Source organism: Malaclemys terrapin, chromosome 2, assembly GCF_027887155.1.
Source record: "Malaclemys terrapin pileata isolate rMalTer1 chromosome 2, rMalTer1.hap1, whole genome shotgun sequence".
Taxonomy (NCBI): Eukaryota; Metazoa; Chordata; order Testudines; family Emydidae; genus Malaclemys; species Malaclemys terrapin.
In genome coordinates, this window is record NC_071506.1 from 44574428 (window position 1) to 44595850 (window position 21423).

The following is a 21423-nucleotide window of genomic DNA, read 5'->3' on the forward strand; positions in this document are numbered from 1 at the left end:
GGCCCTGTCCCTTTGCCAGGTTGAAAGCCGGAGCTGGGCAGTGGTAAAAGCTGTCCAGGGAGCCAGACTACTTTGGGGAGCCCCGGACCCTCCACCTGCCCTGGGTGGAGTGCCCAAGAACAGCTCCCAGCCCGTGCCCCCTCCTCCGGTGCACGCCATCCAGGGCAGGTGGAAAGTTTGAGACTCTGAGGCTCCCCACAGTGGCCCAGGCTCCCTTGTCGGCTCTTACTACTGCCTGGCTCATATTTTGGGGAAAGAGGAGGAGCAGGGGGAGGGGCCTCGTGGCAAGGGGGACTAAGGCCCACCTCAACCCTACCTGAGGCAGGCATAGAGCGGCGCCACAGGGAATCCAGGACAAATGCTGTCCCGGAGTCATTCATCCTGGGACCAGGACTTGAAATGTACATTTTGGGACTGTTCTACCCAATTAGAGATGGGTGGTCACCCTACCTGGGATGTTGAGTCCAATCCCCTGCTATCACAGGCAACCCCATGATAAATGGATCAAGCACCTTCTTAAAACTAGTTAGGTTGCCATTTCCCCTCCCCCCTACTCCTATTGGAAGGTTGTTGCAGAACCTCACTCCTTTGGCTGTTAGAACCTTTTTCTAGTTTCCAACTTGAATTTATTCATGTCCAGTTTATACCTATTTGTACCCACTTACATTAAAAAGCCTCCTTCATAATAAGTTAAGTGATAAAATTACCTTAGTATTAGTGTTCCATATCTGGGTGACAGATTATTTGGTCTGAAAATAGACAATCCACTTCCTTCCCTGATGAACCAAGGGACGCACCCCACCTATGTACTTATTCACCACACTGATACTGACTTGGACTCTTAATACATTCCATGGGTGGCGTACCCGAGCCCACTTATCCACTGACGCTTTAAAAACTCCCGCACCCCAATCTGGGTCTATGCTGGTTATGTGATATGTATGTATCTTGTGATCCTTGTAAGCGATACCTGTAATCCCTCATAACTCAAGCCTGACCCCAGATGTACAGTACCTTCTCTCTTAACTTGTGTATATTTAATTTTAAACATTAACTTTAATAAAATTTTTAAATCTTCTTGGAGCATTTAAGATCAGATGAGACTTCACTGAGGTTTGGGAAACAAAGCAAAAAGCAACAAAACAAAATTGTAAATGAAAAATTCACAGCAATGATTTTTTTAGACAAGTCCACTCAGTACTTTTATTTCTTTACATAAAGCTCAGTGATTTTTTTGTTAGTGTAATTTGTGATACATTGGACCATGACTTCGTTTCTGTATCTTATGGCTTTATAGGTTCACCTGTTACCATAGTATCTGAGCACACTACTATATTAACTGGCAGCTTTGTTGATCCCACAGAATAACCTAGTTAAAAAAGTTGGCACCTACCTGTAAGGTTTAAGCAGGGAGCTAGGAGCCAGGAATGTATGAGTACTAATACTGACTCTCACTGTCTGTGGCCCTGAATAAATCATATGAATCTGTTCTCCACTTTTCTCATCTGTGAAATGGGTATGTTGCTACATTCCTACCTCAGATAGGTGTTTTTAAGTTCATACAGTACTGAAGATGAAAAGCACTATATAATTGTATGGCAGTATTGTAATCCAGGTTCTGACCCTACAATTTCTCAGAATTTTATATATGTATAATTCTCTTTGCATTGTTAGTTTCACTACGTCCCTCCATCAAGTCAGGCAGCTAGCTGGACCAATTTTATTCTGATGTGTGAAGAGCTCTTAAAGCCCCTTCTCCCCCCTATCCCAGTTGTGGTGGTTGCCACTGCCAGCAAAATTGGAATGATATCTACTAGATAGTAGGCATCTTATTAATAGTGAATATAGACAGGCTAATGTTTTGTTCACTTTCACAAAATACAATGTTGAAAAGGTTCTATGAACTTTTAGAGTCCTAAAGTTCTACAGCAATGTCTTTCTAACTCTCTTGAGGGCCTGTAGACTAAGTGGTAGCACTGGCTGTTTATTTCCAATAGCAAATTATGCTTCTAAGTATATGTCTACAGCAAAAAATGAACCCGCACCAGCGAGTCTCAGAGCCTGGGTCAACTGAGTGCAGGGCTAAAAATAGCAGAGTAGCCTGCCAGGTTGGAAGGTCTCAGAGCCCAGGCTCCAGCCTGAGCTCGAATGTCTACACTGCTGTTCTTAGCTCCATAGCCCAAGCCTACATGCCCGAGTCAGCTGACCCGAGCTCTGAGACTTACTGCCGCTTTTGGTTTTTGGTTCTTTTTGCTGTATAGATGCACCCTTAGTCCCTGAGAAGAATGTTATATTTTTTTAAATACAGAAAGGCTATAGCAAGAATAGTGATGATGGTCCATACCTATTTGTTTGGTACGTGGTACATCTTTTGATCACCAGGATATGATAATTGGTGCCTGGTGTCATATGATTTTAACTAAGGTGGCAAAGCATTTTCTCTTATAACCTCTTTCTCATGTGTTTGAAACTTTTCAAAACATTTTGGGCTGAAGTGTTCCATGCTTGGTCTATTTCAAAAGGTTAATTTCTTTTTAAAGATGGAGCAAATCCTTCTCAGCCATTTTGAGTTTGTGGATGATACCAAGCTGGGAGAGGTTTCAAGTGCTTTGGAGGATAGGATTATAATTCAAAATGATCTGGACAAACTGGAGAAATGGTCTGAAGTAAATAAGATGATATTCAATAAGGACAAACGCAAAGTACTCCACTTAGGAAGGAACAATCAGTTGCACACATACAAAATGGGAAATGACTGCCTAGGAAGGAGTACTGTGGAAAGGGATCTTGGGGTCATAGTGGATCACAAGATAAATATGAGTCAACAGTGTAACACGGTTGCAAAAAAAGTGAACATCATTCTGGGATGTATTAGCAGGAGTGTTGTAAGCAAGACATGAGAAGTAATTCTTCCGCTCTACTCTGCACTGATTAGACCTCCCAATTCTGGGCACCACATTTCCAGAAAGATGTGGACAAATTGGAGAAAGTCCAGAGAAGAGCAACAAAAATGATTAAAGGTCTAGAAAACATGACCTCTGAGGGAAGATTGAAAAAATTGGGTTTGTTTAGTCTGGAAAAGAGAAGACTGAGAGGAGCCATGATATCAGTTTTCAAGTACATAAAAGGTTGTTATAAGGAAGAGGGAGAAAAGTTGTTCTTCTTAAACGCTGAGCACAGGACAAGAAGCAGTGGGCTTAAATTGCAGCAAGGGAGGTTTAGGTTGGACATTAGGAAAAACTTCTTAACTGTCAGGGTGGTTAAGCACTGGAATAAATTGCCTATGGAGATTGTGGAATCTCCATCACTGGAGATTTTTAAGAGCAGATTAGACAAACATCTGTCAGGGATGGTCTAGATAATACTTAGTCCATGAGTGCAGGGGACTGGACTAAATGATCTCTCGAGGTCCCTTCCAGTCCTATGATTCTATGATTTAAAAATACTTATCCATTTAAAAAATGGACTTTTATAGCAGTAGTTAATTGTTTAAAAGTCACAAAAAGTTAGGTTCAACAACATACATGTAACTTTGTCTCACTGCACACTTGCATTACTCTAAAATCTTTAATAATCTGTTCACATGTTTTAAGATTGTATGTGTATTTGAGAGTGTAGAAAAAAATATGTAGTATTTGATAACTTCTGTAGTATGTGATAACATAACTAAATACTGTAGCGAATGCATAAACATGTGCTGAGTTAGAATTGGGTGTTCATCCTTAAGTCAAGAAAAAATGAAAGTTAGTACTTTGCAATCTGAATACTAAATTTACATAGGAGAGTTGTTTTGCACGTAAAGACAGCAGCTGTAGAGAAACACAAATATTGTATAATAACAAGAAAAGAAATAAAGTGAGCTAGTGCTGTGCTCTTGCCACCCTTTAAAGATTTGGACCTGAAGATTGTTTTTTTTTTCGTTTGTTTGTTTTTCTTGTAGCATTTTCAGTTTTGTTTTATGGTTCAGCAAATAAACTCTTCCACTCTTATGTGTGCACACACATGTATTTCAGCCATGACTCAAACCTCTAATGAGGCTATATGGTTTAACACGGCTAACTAAAATAAATATAAGTCAAGATGAACGAAATAGTGGGCTTTTAATTGATTTCTAATTTTGCTACTTCATCTTTGTGAAACTGCCTGAGAGTCGTTCAGCTGCTCCCTTAATTTCTGAAACACTCTTACAGGCCAATCTGCCCCTGCTGCAGCGGGAGCTCCTGCACTGTGCAAGGCTGGCCAAGCAGAATCCCGCCCAGTACCTCGCTCAGCATGAACAGCTGCTTCTGGATGCCAGCACCACCTCACCTGTTGACTCCTCAGAGCTGCTTCTCGATGTGAACGAAAACGGGAAGAGGCGAACTCCAGACAGGTCAGAAGGCCAGAGTGCTAATACTCTGCAATTGTAAACATGCTTCGGGATGTAAAGCTAACATGCTGATGTCTATTACAATTAGAGTGGTGTGGGACACTCCATTTCATTCTACAAAATTTGTGCTGAGTTTTCCAAGATTAATTTTTTCAGTTACAGCTAAATAATGGGCAGATTTTACTTGGACCCATGTGAAATGTTCCCACTGACTCCAGGCAATGAACCTCTATTGCATGCACATCAGAAGCCTTAGGGCAGAATTTGGCCATATGTAATTGGGAATAATACAGAACTGTTCACAGCACTATCACTAACCATTTGGTGCATAATGTTTGTATGCAGCTTAAAGTGATTAGCAGATTGTTCCTACTCTATATGTGAATCTGTCTGTATTTGGGTTTTTGTCTGAGGAAATATTAAATATGGGAAGTTGGATAGGCACCCATACTGGGGACTATAATTACAGTATTCACTTTCTTGAATACAAATGTGATTATCACGTCTACATGCAATTCCCAAATATGAAATACAGTTGTATTATGGAAATACTAGAGAACTACATATAGCAGGTTACTGAGCTGTAGTGCTACATGCACATCTGGGAGTCTGCTGATATCCTGATAAATACCAAAACAAAGAGACTGCTTCAGAATGCAATCAGATCTTTAATTCCTTATTCAGTTGTTAGATTTTACATAGCAGATATGTAAGGATATATGTAGTGTTTCTTTAAATTTGTGGAAGGAAGCCAGGGGCACTGGGGGGCTAGGGATGATTCTAGGCGGAAGCCCTGTGGAGAGACAGAGAAAGAATCACAGAGTAGCTTTAGGGACAAGGGACAATACTGATTTCCCTTATTCCAATAAAGTTCCTTATTCACTGTTAGAGGAAAGTGACTCTTGATTTTTTTAAACTATTGTCCAATGAAATAGTGTCAGATGTTTGAGTTCTTTCTGAATCTGCATAAATATTCTCTGCACTAGATCCAAATAGTGGATTTTGGCTAGTTTCACTTGTCACTGGCAATACCAAGCTGACAACTTTTATAAAGCCATTCAGAAGATATTACTTTTGTTTTGCATTATGCATCACTGGCACCCCAGAAATCTTTTAAAGGGAGGGAGGAAATCAAGATTCTGTGGAGCCTGGAGGGAGTGCAGAGTTTTGTGGGTGACAGTTTAGTTTATGGCCAGTCAGTGGAAGAACATAACGTAAGGAAAAACAAGGTCTGAAGGCAAGTGATGCTGCTAGACTAAAATAAAATAGCAGATATTTGAGCATATGTGAATGTGAGACATTCACAGAATATGTGCTAGGTCTTGAAAATGTTGAGTTAGTGATTCCTCAAGCCACTCATGCCAGTCACAAACAGTAAAAATCTAGATAAGGTTCCCATTAGATGGCAGGGAATGTTCATGCATTTGAGATATTAACCTATTGCAAAATATGTGCCAGGGAAATCCTTTGAGCTGGATGACACCTTATTGAGAAGTCCTGTTGGCCACCAAAATTTTCCAGAAGCTGAAGATGATTATGTGGGTGTAATTTTTGAGTGGCATTTCTTTGCTACACCGTCCGCACAAATTCAAACAAACTGAAATAGCCACAAGTGTTAACACACAGCAGCAAAAGGAATCCAAGATAGGTGGCCTGGTTAATTATCAGGAGTCCCACATCCAACATGTGACTGTTACAAGGAGAGGGGAAATCACCAAAGCTCAAAATCCAATTACCTGTGGCAATTATGTCATAGTCGCTCAGTCTTTGCAGGATAACATATTGGAAATGATACATGTTGGGAAAAGAAGCTCTCACAATATGATGGGAGTGAGCCCAAATGTCAGAGTGGTGGTCCACCATAGGGCAGGACCTAGAATACAAGGTGGAATCATGGATGCTTGAGTAATAGACACAACTTAAAAAATCTCTCATATCCACAGGATACTACTACCCATTAGGTCTTGGATGGGTGAAGTAAATAGCACTAGACCTGCCTAACAAGGATCATACCTCCATGGTATCCCTTGACTAATTTTCTTGGCAGAAATTCTACTTCTCATTTAACCCATATGACAACAGGTCAAAAGAAGATATCTTTTAACTTTCGTCTTTTTCTGGCATTTCAGAACCAATAGCCACTCACACTGAGCCACAGTTTCCCAGTGCTGATTTCCAAACTTTTATGATAGGTACAATTTCACATACGTTAATTTTAAGCCCTCACTGTACACAAAGGAATGAACTGGTGGAGAGAGCAGTGCAGGTTGCTGAGAGAATTCTACTATCAAAAGACTTCATACTAGCTTTGCTGAGCTATAAGGCAACCCCTCACACAGATCTTGGCGTAATCCTAACTCACCTGTTAATGAGTCAACAGATCAGAACCCTGCTGAACTTAGAAGTACATTTTCACCCTCAATGATCCTTCTAAAGGACTACTGAGTGACTACAAATTTAAAAGGTCTAAAAACGCTTTCTACTTTATTGGAATGGCATCCTAAGCTTCATAAAGAAGACTCTGTTTTGGTAATATTGAACAACTTAGTGGACATAGCTGCACCCAGAGGTCTTGCCTGGTCAAGGAACTCTGAACAGAAGAAACAGGCAACAGCTTCAGCTGAATCCAACCCCGGGGAGTTGTCATGTGACCCTAGTAATACTAAGTATCAGGGGGTAGTCGTGTTAGTCTGTATCTACAAAAACAACAAGGAGTCTGGTGGCACCTTAAAGACTAACAGATTTATTTGGGCACAAGCTTTCGTGGGTAAAAACCCCGAAACCTTATTCCCAAATAAATCTGTTAGTCTTTAGGGTGCCACCAGACTCCTAGTAATACTGGTACTCACACCAAACAGTAAAGTGAGAGAATCCTGTGTAGAAGAGTCTTAAATCTATTGAACAGAAGTCTGCCTCATTTGAGATTTGATAATACAAGTGAATCAACCAGAGAAATACTTCCTCAGAGCTAGAACATGGCCGCAGATCTACATGAGTGGTGAAACCAATGACTTCTCTTGCTCCATAACTTATTGAATTGTTAAAGATTATTTGTCTGGGGGTAGGAGAAACACGTGAGGATGTGTGTCCTGTTTGTTTAAATCTTCATATATAAAAAATAAAAATATGTCAAAAAATGTTAGGTATCTTAATGATAGGTGTAAGTGTCACTACCACTCTGCCAACAATGTACATATAAGGGTATATGAAGATAAAAGGCAGCCTCTTTCCAGGGAAACTAAAAACATTGGACCAGATTCTGAATCCTGATATGTGCTCATTGCTCTTGCTGAAGTCAGTTGGATAGGATCTTACACATTTTTCCTCTTCTCACCCACTCCCTTCCAAAATTGGTACTAGTATGTTTACATACACATACACCTAAGTATGCTTGTATGCTCTAACTCTGACTCCAGTAGAGGTGAAATACAGAATTAGGAAGAAAAATAGAGAGGGAGCGTGTATTGTGTATATGCACACTTGGGGGTTTAACATTTTTTCCTTGTATAATTTCAGCATCTTGTTTGCATATGCATTTTGCATCTCTAGTTATTTTTCTGCATATGCATATCTACTGTATGTGAGGTTTTATAGAGCAATGTGACAGCAGAGCTTAGTGTTTTACTGAATGTTTTCTTGGTGCATATGGTCTGACATGGCTGAGCAGCCACGGTGAGATTTTGGAGTCTATTAAACTAGCTCATTAAAAAGATCAATCTGTTTCTGCAATAACACTGGGAGCCATCAGTCACTGAAAGAGAGAAAAAACTGACACCTGAGGAGACAACACATTTTGATAATTTGTTCATGACATGTCATGAACAAAGTGTTTACTCTACCTTGTTTACAACTTTTTGGGCTTATATCCTGCTGTCATAGGGCTAAAAAAGTTGGACTAACAACTTTTTTGTGTGAATGAATTCTTTGCCTTAAACCTCTACATAATTTTAAATAAATTTACTGTGTAAATTTGCTGCTGTTTACAAAGAAATTAATCCTGTATTGAGGCTGCCCTAAAAGACTGTTATTGTGCAGTATAGAAGCGTGTCACCTAGTACAGGGGCAGGCAAACTTTTTGGTCTGAGGGCCGCATTGGGTTTCGGAAATTGTATGGGGGCCGATTAAGGGAGGGGATCGTGGCCCAGCCCCCACCCCCTATCTGCTCCCCCCCCCCAGGACTCCTGCCCCATCCAACCCCCCCTGTTCCCTTATGGTCCCCCCGGGGACCCCTGCCCCATCCACACCCCCCCGCTCCCTGTCCCCTGACCACCCCAGGATCCCCACTGCCCCATCCAACCCCTCCTCTCATTCCTGACAGCTCCCCCGGGACCCCTGCCCCATCCAACCACCCCTTATCCCTGTCCCCTGACTGCCCGCAGAACCCCTGCCCCGACTGTCCCCTGCCGCCCATCCAACCCCCCTCCTTCGTGACTGCCCCCCTGGAACCCCAGCCCCCATTCAACCCCCTGTTCCCCCCCCCGACTGCCCGACCCCATCCATGCCCTCACCGCCTGACCACCCCCCCGAACTCCCCTGCCCTCTATCCAACCCCCCCTGCTCCGTGCCCCCTTACTGCGCTGCCTGGAGCGCTGGTGGTGTTACAGCCGCGCCGTCCGGCTGCAGCCGGGCCACGCCGCCGCCTGCAGCCGGGCCATGCTGCCACCGCCACCACACAGCACAGAGACCGGGTCAGGCCGGGCTCTGCAGCTGCACTGCCCCAGGAGCTCACAGACCCACCACCCAGAGCATTGTGCTGCCGGCGGAGCGAGCTAGCTGAGGCTGCGGGGGGGAGGGAGGGGGACAGCAGGGGAGGGGCCGGGGGCTAGCCTCCCGGGCCAGGAGCTCAGAGGCCGGGCAGGATGGTCGCGTGGGCCATAGTTTGCCCACCCCTGACCTAGTAGCTGTACATTTGACAGACACATCAAGTGCATGTAAAAAATTATTAGGCAAAAAAGACTGATAAAAATAATTCTAAGTGGAAAAATGTTTGCCAGCAATATCTGATACATGGGGGGAGGGGAGGAAGGAGAGACTAACAGTTAAGGCTTTTGTTGGTGAGAACTGTCATGACAGTTTCGTGGACTTCGAGAGAGCAGTTTGGAGAAATGCCCTCCTATAGAGGTGATGCCCCCTTGTGAGAAGGTTGATATTGACTGTGTCAGGGACACAGATCTAGGTTGGGCACTGCCAGGTATTGAGGGCCTATTTCTGCCATCTCAGTTCATGGGAGTGGAGGATGCTCAGCACCTCATTGGACCACGAGCCTTGCAACCAATGTGAAAAGTTTAGGAATCTTCTTTGAGCAAAATCTTACAGGTTCTTCAGTTAAGTTAATCGCCTGAGTTGTGACATGAAGCACTTCCTTAGTATGATGGTTCTGTGTGACAAGTAAATATACACATGATGTTTATATGTTGATCTGTGCTGTGCATACAACATTATCTTATCTGCAAAATAATTTGATAGATATAGGCACGAAAGAGATTTTTTTCCAGTAGATTATCACTCATTCAGTCATCAATCTTTTACATATAAATATTAGTTTAAACCAAAGCATCTTGCAGAAATGAAGGATGAACATTCTCCATCCCAACTCCCATTCACTGGCCTCAATAATGTTATTCTCATAAATTGCATTTAATATTTTGTATCAAACGGTAAAGTTAATTTGCCAGCCAGGGCAGTCGTTTGCTGTTTGATTTCCTGCTCTGGAATGCAGTCATTTGAAACTAAAGATTCTTACTGTACATTTGATTGTGTGCCTTCAGCAATTCTTGATGAGAAGTAACAGTCAATCCCAGTTGTAACTGGACAGCCCTTAATCTCAATAAAAAAGTAGTCCAAATGTAAAAAATCCTTCAGCATGAACATCTACAGTTACAAAAACCTCATTCTCTGAAACTGGCCTCTCTCGTCCTTGCCCTCAGATCTTGGGTGGCAGGAGAGGAGGAGGATTCTGTACACTGAGACATACATACGAGCAGCTGTAGAAAAAAAACAGGACCTCTACAGTATTTGACTTTTTAATCTTTGTTAGAGGTTATCATTCTAACCTTGATATTCAAGAACAAATTTTGAGTGTGCCTTCAAAAATGCATCCATAGTTTGATTTGTGCATACAAAAATCTGCATACTTTCACGCAAATGTGTACTTGCAGATTAAAATGTCATAGTTGGATTTGAGTAGTTGCGGGTCTCAGGTTCTGCATGCAGCCCAATGTAAAATATGTAGGTGCATTCTTGGAGAACAGTCAAAAAGGGTTGCTATCCATTGGAGTTTAACAGCATGAATTACAGTGACAGCAATTAAATGTATAGTTACCTTGGCACTCATGGGGGTCACATCTCAGTCCCATCCCACTTCTTATCATTTGTCTTTCTAGAACATAGTGTACAGTAATTGTAACCGTTTACTTCCTTGCTCAAAAATACTCATTGTAACAGATGCCCTAAAGTGCCTGGCAAAGATCCTCTCCCTTTCGCCATGAGAGGGATAATGGGGGCCTCCGTTCACCCCTGCAATTGCAGTGGGCACTGGTGCTTGTGTATGGAGTCTCTGGAAAGCCTATCTTTATTCCCAGCAACAAGCTTTAGCAAAACCCATCTCTTCATTTCCTGTTGCTAACTGCCACAGCACGTGAAATAGAGATTTCCCCTTATCCCTCCTCCAGTGGGCCCTGATACCTGCCCCACCTCTTCGCTGCAATGGGCTCAATCTGCTGCGCTGCTCTCAATCCTGCCCCAGGATGCCGTCCTTGTCTCCTGCCCAGCTTCCTCTCCAGCAGGCTGTTCTTGCCTGCCTGAGACCCTGCCCTAGTGCATGGGAGAGAGTATAGCTGTCTGGAGAGAAAGGGTGCACGTTCTCCTGGGTCCCTGTCCTTCACCCCCACACTTATCTCACCTCTGTGTGTCTCCCCTTCCCCAGTTCAGGAGACTAAAAGGCGCAGGCAGCTGCTGCCACTGAGCCAGCTCCCTGCTAGATTCCTGCTCTGCATAGGCAGGGTGCAGGAGCCATCAAACCCTGCAGCAGCCTTTGTTACAGGCAGCCAAAACTGTATTTCAGTCCTAGCAGCTGAGGCGACCAACAGTGACATCTAGCATCAGTTACAGCATCAGCTATAGCTCAGCCAGAAACCCTCAGCCACCAGGGGGGAAAAAGTGTAAATGGCACCTCCCCTGGTGCACACGCCCCACAGTTTGAGAACTGGAGTGAAGTGGAGCTCCAGTACAAGAGGAGTTGAGACAGTTGTTATTCGGATAAGCTTGGGCTGTAATAGAGCTAGAAAGTCATTCTTCACTTGTAGTATGGTCTCTGGGCAGAATGGAAGTGACTTACCTCTGTTTTTTCCTGAGGATGTAAACAGGCATTCACTGTTAGGTTCATATATATTAGCTGATGGTGTGGTTGCGGGTGGACTGTGTGCACTTTATTTTGAAATATTTGATTATAGACTCAAATTCATTTTGTTTCTTTATGGCTAATTTTCTGGCCCAACACTAACTCTTCTAAATGACCTCACTATGAAAGCGCCATCTGTTACGAGGAATGGAGTGGGAACAGTTGAAGGCTGCCCTAAGACTGTGACCTAACCAATGTTCTCTTTAGATCAACAGCATGCACAGGATTTTTGATCAAAGCTGTTGTGAGGGCACAAAAATATAGCTTCTTCTTTGAGTAGTGTCCCTATGAGCGCTGTACTTCAGATGCGTGTATACCCCATGCATGTTTGATCAGAGAGTTTAGGTAGCAGTGCCTGTCTGGCCTGCTCATGTGCTTTACTCTGCCTTGTGTACTGCACCATGGCTATATAGTGCTGCATGGGTAAACCGCCCTCAGTTCTTTCTCAAGTGCCTTGGCATGAGACAGAGCCTCAGCAGTGTCTGAGTTGATCTTACCTCAACTGCAGTTTCTTTCATAGTTTCACTTAGTTTAGTTAGTTATAGCAGTAGAAGTTAGCTGTAGTTTTAAAAAAAATGTTGTAAGGACCATCATCCTTTTAGTTTTTCCCTGCAGAGAACTTTAGCTTGAGGGGAGGGTATGCTGGCTCTCCTAGTTTTAAATGTTGTCTTTTGTGCCAGAAAGCTCTCCTGGTGAACAATTGACACTCCCAGTCTGTCCATTGCTTGAGGAGTCTCACATTCCCCCCAAAATGAATTTTTTGGCTGGCCTTAAAATCAAGAGCCAGAAAGAACCAGGAGGTTAAATTGTGCTTCCTTATGATGGAGGGATCCCTCCATCCACCTTCTGACCCAGCCCAGGTCCTCTCCAGCCCCATACATCAGTCTCCAAGCAAGTTGACCATCTCAACCACTTCAGCGCAACACTTCTCTAGAGCTACTAAAAAGAAAACTCAAGAATCCCCTCAAAAAGACTCTAGGAAACAGAGCTCGGGTTCCCCAGGTAGGGACTCTACCTCAAAGAAACCCTGGTGGCTGATTGAGACAACTATTTAAGTGCCCGCCAATTCCTGACTCGGTATCCACGAGGCTGCAGGTTCTTCAGGTACTGTGAGCACCAGTGAACCCAAAGAATCTAAGGGTTCCAGCTCAGGAAGATCTTTGGTACCATCAGGGGGCCAAGATGACAAGGAAGTGACTCTGCAGTTTATAATCATCAACTATCAGGTGTTGATGCAACATATAATCACACCAATGACTAAAAGTTCAGTTCGTGTATTGAGCATCTACCACCAGAGCAGAGGGACTAATTCTAGGCAGCATTTGCACAGGAATCCTCTTCGCTCAACCATCTCCAACAGTAGTAATAACAGATGCACCCCTATTGTGATAGATGGATATCTGGCTGCATTACCTTTTATCAGTAGCCTGATCTCCAGCCTCCTTCTAGAGTACTGGCCCATTCAATGTGATCTTTTTCTACTTCAGTAGTCTTTCTTAAGAATGTTCCCATTGCTGAAATATGTAGACCTGGAACTTTGACCTCCATACTCATCTTTTCTGAACATTATGCAGTAATTCATGACTCAGCTTCTGATGCTGTGCTTGGTACTACTGTACTATCTTCAGTTTTGGACTTGACTCCGAAGCCTCTGCCTTCTTGGAGGGTATTGCTTAGTAGTCACCTGAAGTGGAGTACCTATAAGGGCAATACTCAAAGAAAAAGGAGAGGTTACTCGCCTTGTGCAGTAACTGTAGTTCTCGAGATGTGTGTCCCTGTGGGTGCTCCACTAGCCACCCTCCTTCCCTGCTGCTTCGGAGTTCTTGGGTATGGAGCTTTGCAGCAGAGAAGAAACTGAGGGTGGTTCACCTATGCAGCTCTATATAGCCAAGTGCAGTGCATGAGGTGGACTAGAGCACATGCACTGGCCAAATGGGCACAGTTACCTAAAATCTCCAATTGAAGATACATGGGGCAAATGCGGATCTGAACAGTAACACCGATAGAGCCACACATCTCACAGAATTACAGTTACTGCACAAGGTAAGTAACCTCTCCTTTTCTTTCCTCTCTCAAGGAAAACATCTCTCATCACCAAGAATGATTCTTTCCTCACACTCCAAATGTGTCTTTGAAACCTGCTGTGATCATATTGTTTAATTCCCTGATGGGGAATCAGCCTGGCATTACTGAGAGCAAAGGTTCAGCATGCTAAAACATATAGCCTAAGGGCCATGTGCTGCCCTTTGGAGGAAAACATTTCTTAAGCTGCAGATTTCCCCAGATCTCTGCATGCAACGACGAAGGCAGGACATCTCTACCAGTGTACGGTCTTTTTTCCATCAAACTGGACTTGACTAAGAATGGTGATTTCTTTTGCTTTTATTAAAAATGAAAATTGCTTGGCCACTTGCTTAACACATGAATACATTGCAGTCTGTACTGTACCCACATGTTCAAAGCTTAATCTCAGTGAATATTGCTTTAATTTTTATGTTTATAAGGAGTATTTTTATGTTCTATAGGCAGTATTATTCTACCCGTGTTTCTTAGGCTATGACAGAGATGTTTATAGTGAGCACATGTATCCTTATAAATTTTGATTGATTAAATTGCTTTATGAAATGTTCCCCCACCCACACCCCCAACGTCATGGAGCACAAATGGCAGTTCTTAACTGTGCGTATCTGAGCAATAGCCAGCCCTGTTCAAATTGTGACGGAAAGTTCCTGTACTTTATTTTTCAGAACCAAAGAAAACGGCTTTGACAGAGAGCCTTTGCACTCAGAGCATCCAAGCAAGCGGCCCTGCACTATTAGCCCAGGCCAGCGGTACAGTCCAAATAATGGCTTATCTTACCAGCCCAATGGTCTGCCTCACCCCACCCCACCTCCACCTCAGCATTATCGTTTGGATGATATGGCCATTGCCCACCACTACAGGGACTCATACAGACACCCCAACCACAGGGACCTCAGGGACAGAAACAGACCTATGGGTAAGGGACAATGAGAAACTTTGTGCTTCCTGGATTTTCTTTCTTTCTTTCTTTCTTTCTTTCTTTCTTTCTTTCTTATAATTAAACTTTGTACTTCATTCTGGTTGAGAACTGTATTGCCCTCTATCTCACATTGCCCTCTGCTGATAGATCTATGATCCTAAGGTAGTTAATGTTTATAATAGCTTTACTAATCTTGGACTAGATTGTGTCTTTAATTACACACTCACACAGGAGAGTAAGGATGACTAAGAAGCACGTCTTTCACACCTGTGTGGACAACATGGACTCTGGAACAGATGGGCAGGGGAATGGAGTTTTGTCTTTCCCTGTATCCCACACATATGACAACCAACATAGCTAGATGGGGTGTCTTAATTTACTGCTGATATAGGCCAGAGATAAATTACTATCACATGAGTAAGGGAGTAATAGAAGGAATTGCCTCCAGAATGATGTCTCTGAGGCACAATGCCCCGTGGGACCATCCCTACCTGTGGTGTAGCTCTCACACCACGCCCTGCTCAGGGCTATGCCTAAAATACTCTTCAGGTCACAATGATTTTGTTGTGCTTTAATTTGCATGCCCGACTCTAAAGCAAAATGTTTACAGAAGTGCTTTTTATTCAGGATTTGTTTAATAATATTAAGCCTAGTATTAACAAAGATTTATTCTGTTAATACATTTTACAGTTTAAGATTTTGATTTTAATCTAGTTTACCAGCATGAGAATTTCTTAATTTTAGAATTTAGATCAGTTGCTCACTATCTGACATAAAACTCCCATACTTCCCTATGTCTTTCATGTTGAGACTAATTTTTAAATTTTAATACAGTGATCCAAACCCTAGCCTACATAAAAAAGAAGAAAAATCAACAGCAAATTATATGTTTTAAAATGTGTGAAAATAAAGTAATTTAAACAAAGAGTAGAACAAAAGGTACTAATGATTTTTGTATTGTAACCTTGTTTGATATTATGCATATGAAGAAACAATCTCTACAGGGCTGCCTTTGCACCAGAAGATATTAGTAATTTCTACATTTATTGTAACATTATTGAGGTACCCATGATTTTTTTGGTGCCCAATCCTAGAAGTGGTCTGTGCAGAGAATTATCGCCAACAGATGTTTGTACCACCTTTGCAGCATCAGAATTTGATGCAGTGAAATATTTTATACAAGTCTCTTGTTCTGTATCTGCCTTTACTGGTTGTTTTTCATTATGGAAGGGAAATGTTTGTTTATCCCAGGTAGTGGGCATACTATAACCATTAAAGATTCCTAGTCCTTTGTTTAGATTTCTGCTTTAATATCACTGAAAAGACTGATAAACTTTAAATGGTACATGTGTATATGTAGCCTGTGTCTATATACATAAACCTTCACACAAAAATTGTGCGGGTTTATGTTATGGATGAGCATTGTAAATACCAAGACTCGATAGATAGATAAGGAAAGAATAAGAGAGCTTTTCTAGATGAATCCTTTGATGTAAATATCTTTCCCACTTTTGGCAGGGTTGCATGGCACACGACAAGAAGAAATGATTGATCACAGGCTAACAGACAGAGAATGGGCAGAAGAATGGAAACACCTTGACCATGTAAAAAATTAATTAGTGTGTTTGTATATGTGTCTGGATGGATCCAGCATGACTGTTACAATATTGTAACTTGCATTACATATTTTAGTTTATTAATTTTTCTTTAATTTTCCATATTGTATAACAAGTTTGAAAACATTGGTGGCTAAATTATAGTGCTTAGTTCCCCATTTGGATGCTTCTTTTGGCACTCTGTGTCCAAATACCTGTTTTAGAATCCAAACTGCTGATATGAGCAGCCAATGGGAAACTAGGTGATGAGGATTGACCACTGGCTCCAGGACGCTTCCCACTCCCTCACTTTATCAGTGCCCTGAAAATGGAATTTTTGTTTGTTTTTGCTGTTAATTAGATCTTATAACTATTGAAAGATTTGTATGTATATCTAGGAAATACAGTTAAGCAAGAGGGAATTATTGTGTTCAAAAGGAAGTACTGGTAGTATATCTTATTTTTATTTAAAAGAACAGGGAGATAATCCTTCTCCCTTAAAACCCTGGCAACTGAAGTAAGAAAATGACTTAAATTCACCAAGTTTTCCGTGGGGATATGGCACATCATAATCAAATGTTCTTTTGGCTCCTTCCTTCCCTCTGCCCTACTAATAGCTGTTAAACTGCATCATGGACATGGTGGAAAAAACCAGGCGATCTCTCACTGTACTACGGCGATGTCAAGAAGCGGACCGTGAAGAGCTTAATTATTGGATACGGCGGTACAGTGATGCAGAGGATTTAAAAAAAGGTGGTAGCAGCAGCAGCCATTCCAGACAGCAGAGTCCAGTGAATCCAGATCCAGTCCCATTAGGTACAGTATTTTCTTCAAAAGTCCATTATCGGTCCTCTAAATTAGCCAAGCCCCAGCTCCTGACTTCTTCCTTTTAATTATTACAGCTGAAGCTCATATTTGTTCCTCTGATTTATTTTTTCTCTTAATACCGATAAAATGTTCCTTTTCACTGAAGATTAAGAACTAAATGCAAATTTCACTTCCTGATAGCCTTGTTGTGATAATCACCAGTTTTCCTTCCATTCACAAATGTACATAGGTGGAGGAGCTGGGAGACAGAATGCAAATTTGAATTTGGTGAAGTAATAAGATGAACACTGTTTGATTCCCCACCCTCATCATTTAAACCAAAAGATAGGTACTTCTTGACTGTTACTATTAAAAGACCAAGAGAAATCAAAATGAACTTGATGGAGTGAATTCCACTGTATGTAATGGCACACCTTGGGAAACATCTGTACTTAGCAAACAGACTCATACAGAAATTTCTGACCTGTATTTATATTCAATTTGAGACAGAAAGTTGACAGATGAGAAATTTCCAAATGTACTTAAAAATCTTAATACCTCTCCATAGACTCTGGGCTAGATACACAAAGGGGCTCTAAGCATTATGACACGCAGCATCACAACACCTTACTTTTAGGCACCTAGAAAATTGCTGGGACTCACAAAGGCTGAGGTACAATGAATGGAGGGAGATAGGTGCCTAAGAATGGAATTCAGAAAAGCCAGCACACTGAGTGAAGAGCAGCCTAAGCTAGCCAATGAGAGATGCCAAGGAGAGGGGTGTGTCAGAGAATTTGGTGCCTGAGTCCGGGCTGGAGGGAGGCACCTATCTCTGCTTGGGATTCTCAGTTGTGAACACTCTACTAAAATCAGGCCATCTAAGGTGTTTCTTGAAGGAAGCCTGGGAGAGGGTGTTCCTGGGTCTCCCACGTCCTGGGTGAGTGCTCTAACCACCAGTCTACAGAGTCCTTCTTATGCTTGCACTCTCTCTCTCCCCAACCCCTCTCTGCCCCAAAGACTCTTTAATTATTCATCCAAAGTGGAACAGCTTCAAAAGAAGAGACTGAGGGAGCCCCACATCAGAATATCCCTTAGCCCGGTGGTTAGGACACTCCCTTGAGGGGTGGCAGATTCCTGTTCAAATCTTTTCTCACCCTGAGACAAAGGGGGGACTTAATCCAGGGGTCTCCCACATCCAGGTGACTACCCTAACCAGTGGACTAAAAATTCTGAGGCAGATTCTTCTGCCTCCCTTCTCCCCGGCCATTTTGGGTGAGCGCCCCTCTGGGGCCCAACCTGGTAAACAGGCTTAGAACTTTTCCTAGAAAAACATTGGCACTGAGTGAGTTTAGGTGCCTCTAGTGTTCAGTGGCAGCAAAGCAGAGGTTTTCTGAATATCAGTGGTGCCTGATTCTGGGATTTAGGAGACTAAAGTGACAGTTGGGCAGCTAAATCCCTTTGTGAATCTAGCCTTCTGTGTTCTGAGGGCAAGCTCGCTCCCTGTATAGATCAGTAGCATTTAAACTCAAAGAGCAGGAGGACTCTGTCTTTGTCAACAATTGGAAGTACCAGAAAGCTGCAGAATAATCACATTTCAATGTATGCATTTTTAGAATTCATCAATATTGGATGATGTGTGGCTATGATCAGAATAATTACACACTGAGAGACTATCACAACCAATGTACTGCAGCACATCAAGATAGTGCACTATGTTTATTTTGTGATCCACTGATACCAGGTTGCGATTTTTTTCTCCTGCTCACCTATCTGGCTGTTGAGATGAAAAGGAGATTGCTGGTGGTGCCTCTTTGTCTCTTCCTCTGTGGGGAGCAATATTGTTGTACACAGAGCTGGGCAAAATTTTTACAGCAAATTGTAAATTCACTGAAAAATTCATTTTTTCGGAGCACCAAAATGTTTTGCAAATTCTGATTCAATTTGGCAAATTGTTTCAGATGGAAAAAAAAACCAGATGTTTTTCCCAGCATTTTCAAAATTTAGTGTTTCAAGATTTTGTTTCAAAATGATATTTTCTAAACAAAATGTCATTTCAAATCACCGTTTTGTTTTGGAAGTGTTGTTTAAAATCATCCCAGGCAAAATTGTTTGCTTTTTTGTTTTGGTGAGAAACTGTTTTTTTGTTTTGTTTTCAGTTTTCATTCCAATCGAAACATATTTTTTGATTCAGCCACTGAACCAAAAAAACAATGATGGGTGAAGGAAGCTAGAAAACATATACGGATAATACATGTTCATGATGGTAAACCACTTCAGTATGTAGTGCAATATTTAGTGCCCCTTGGTAACACGAAATTTGAAGGAGGCTCATTTGAGCCAATGGGGTCTTGGTGTTAGAATTCCTAGAAATGAATTTCAGTTAGCTGAAGGAGGTATCACCAGGAATGGCATCACTGAATTAGCTAATCAGTATAGTCCCTTTGGACAACTTTCTCAGAAATACTGTTTCAGGTAATGGTTTCTATGACTCATGTTGGGGATCTAAAGAAAGAAGCTGACTAATCCAGAGATAAGTATGACAGCCAAAATGCCCACCATGCTGGCAAGCCCCTGAAATTACTCCTTGTGTGAAGGAAACTACTTAAGTCATGACCTATGGAGGCCATCTCCAACAAACCCGTAATGCAGAACTGTTAAGTTTTGAGCTATGCTGGGAAGAATATTCTGCATATAATTAGTAAGTGAACTAGGGAAGGATGTAGTGTCTTCATAATCCCCCAATAAACTGAACTAGCAGATTGATCCTTGACTGTTAGAGAATCCTGATAATAACAAGAGTGTAAAACTTTTAAGTAATGTACTTAGTCATAAGACAAAGTTTGCAGTTACCATGTTAAAAATTAAGAGCAGAGAAATACACAGGACTAGATGATGTGTATGGTGTATCATCATTTATTTACATACTTGACATTGGATGTGCCTGAAAGCAAGTTTATTTGTGTAAAAAGCCACATTGCATAACATAGTCCATTGAATTTGATGCCCAAATTACCACGGTAGTTGTGATGGATACAGATTTAACTGACTGGAGTTGCGTCCATTTCACTTAAATATACCCATTCCAGTTAGCTTGGTTTAAAAAAAAATTACTTTGCTATGTTTATGGATCAGTAATTTGTAATGCTTCAATGATATTGTATTCGTTTCAATCACAGGACCCTGACAAGAGATGTTTATATATCTGACACTCAGGGCACCAGATACTTGCCTTTTTTTTAAAAGGAAATACAATAATTACATTATCTTAAATCTGGAAGTATCCCAGTAGACTACAGTTCTCTGGAAGGTTAACAAAATATGAACTTTAAAAGTGCAGTTTCATAGAAACAGCATTGGTGACCCCTGAGGCAGTGTTTTTTGTTTTTGTTTTTTTGTTGTTTTTTTTAGGGAAGGATGAGAAAGCAAGTGAAAAAATTACTCTAAAATTTTAATTAAGGCCCTATCAACGATAAATATTGCTTTTTTGTGTGTGGATTCTAAATGTCAATAATTCCCCTTTGTACTTTTTTAATGAGATAATCCATCCTTTTAAAAATTACCAGCTTGTTATCTCCAGTAGCAAGGAAAAAGTGTCATGTGGCCACACTGTTTGTGTCTTTGTATCATTTTATATAAGATTAAAATGGCACCATCACAGTAAAACAGTTTTCACTGTAACCATTGTGAACAACTACTTTTTAGATTTATAGTTCTGTCATTAAAAATTTACTCTGAACTGAAATTTAGCTTCCATGGTCTTGGTCCAGGAGCAGCTAAAGAAAAATCTGATCACTTTGAAGCCTGTAAATCTCTCTACAACTGAAAAAAGTGTTTTTTTGTGCTCCTTTTAATCCCTGGCTTCTATGTGGTTTTTTTGTTCAGTTTGACAGTCCATAGGGGTTTTTTGTTGTTGTTTTTTTTTTAATTAAAAAATCAGGTAGACATTTGAAAATCTTGCATTTCACATTTTACTTTATTGTTAATGGTTTTAAACTACTAGAAACTCTTGTAATTGGTTAAAAATTCACAGTTCTGTATAAATAAAAGTACATGAATGTGTGCAACTAAGATAAGACAAATACATTTCCTTTAGCGCTAAATAGTACACGTTAATAAAAATCTAACAATGACTCAAACAGACCTTATGTACACTATTCACTTGATGGACTGGTAGTGGTCTATCAAGTGAATAATTGTTCATAGGTACTCATGCACTTCTGTTGAGGGATTTAAATACTATATACTCCAAACA

General features: G+C 41.4%; 1 protein-coding gene across 3 annotated transcripts in view; it reads left to right on the forward strand.

The window, feature by feature from the left end:
* RUNX1T1 (RUNX1 partner transcriptional co-repressor 1) overlaps positions 1-21423 on the forward strand; it is a 147149-nt gene that overhangs the window by 90344 nt on the left and 35382 nt on the right. For all 3 annotated transcript variants that reach the window (XM_054019291.1, XM_054019293.1, XM_054019292.1), the window contains 4 exons: positions 4191-4372; positions 14516-14766; positions 16288-16373; positions 16982-17180. In XM_054019291.1, the coding sequence (XP_053875266.1) occupies positions 4191-4372; positions 14516-14766; positions 16288-16373; positions 16982-17180 (718 nt within the window). The remainder of the gene's footprint in view (positions 1-4190; positions 4373-14515; positions 14767-16287; positions 16374-16981; positions 17181-21423) is intronic.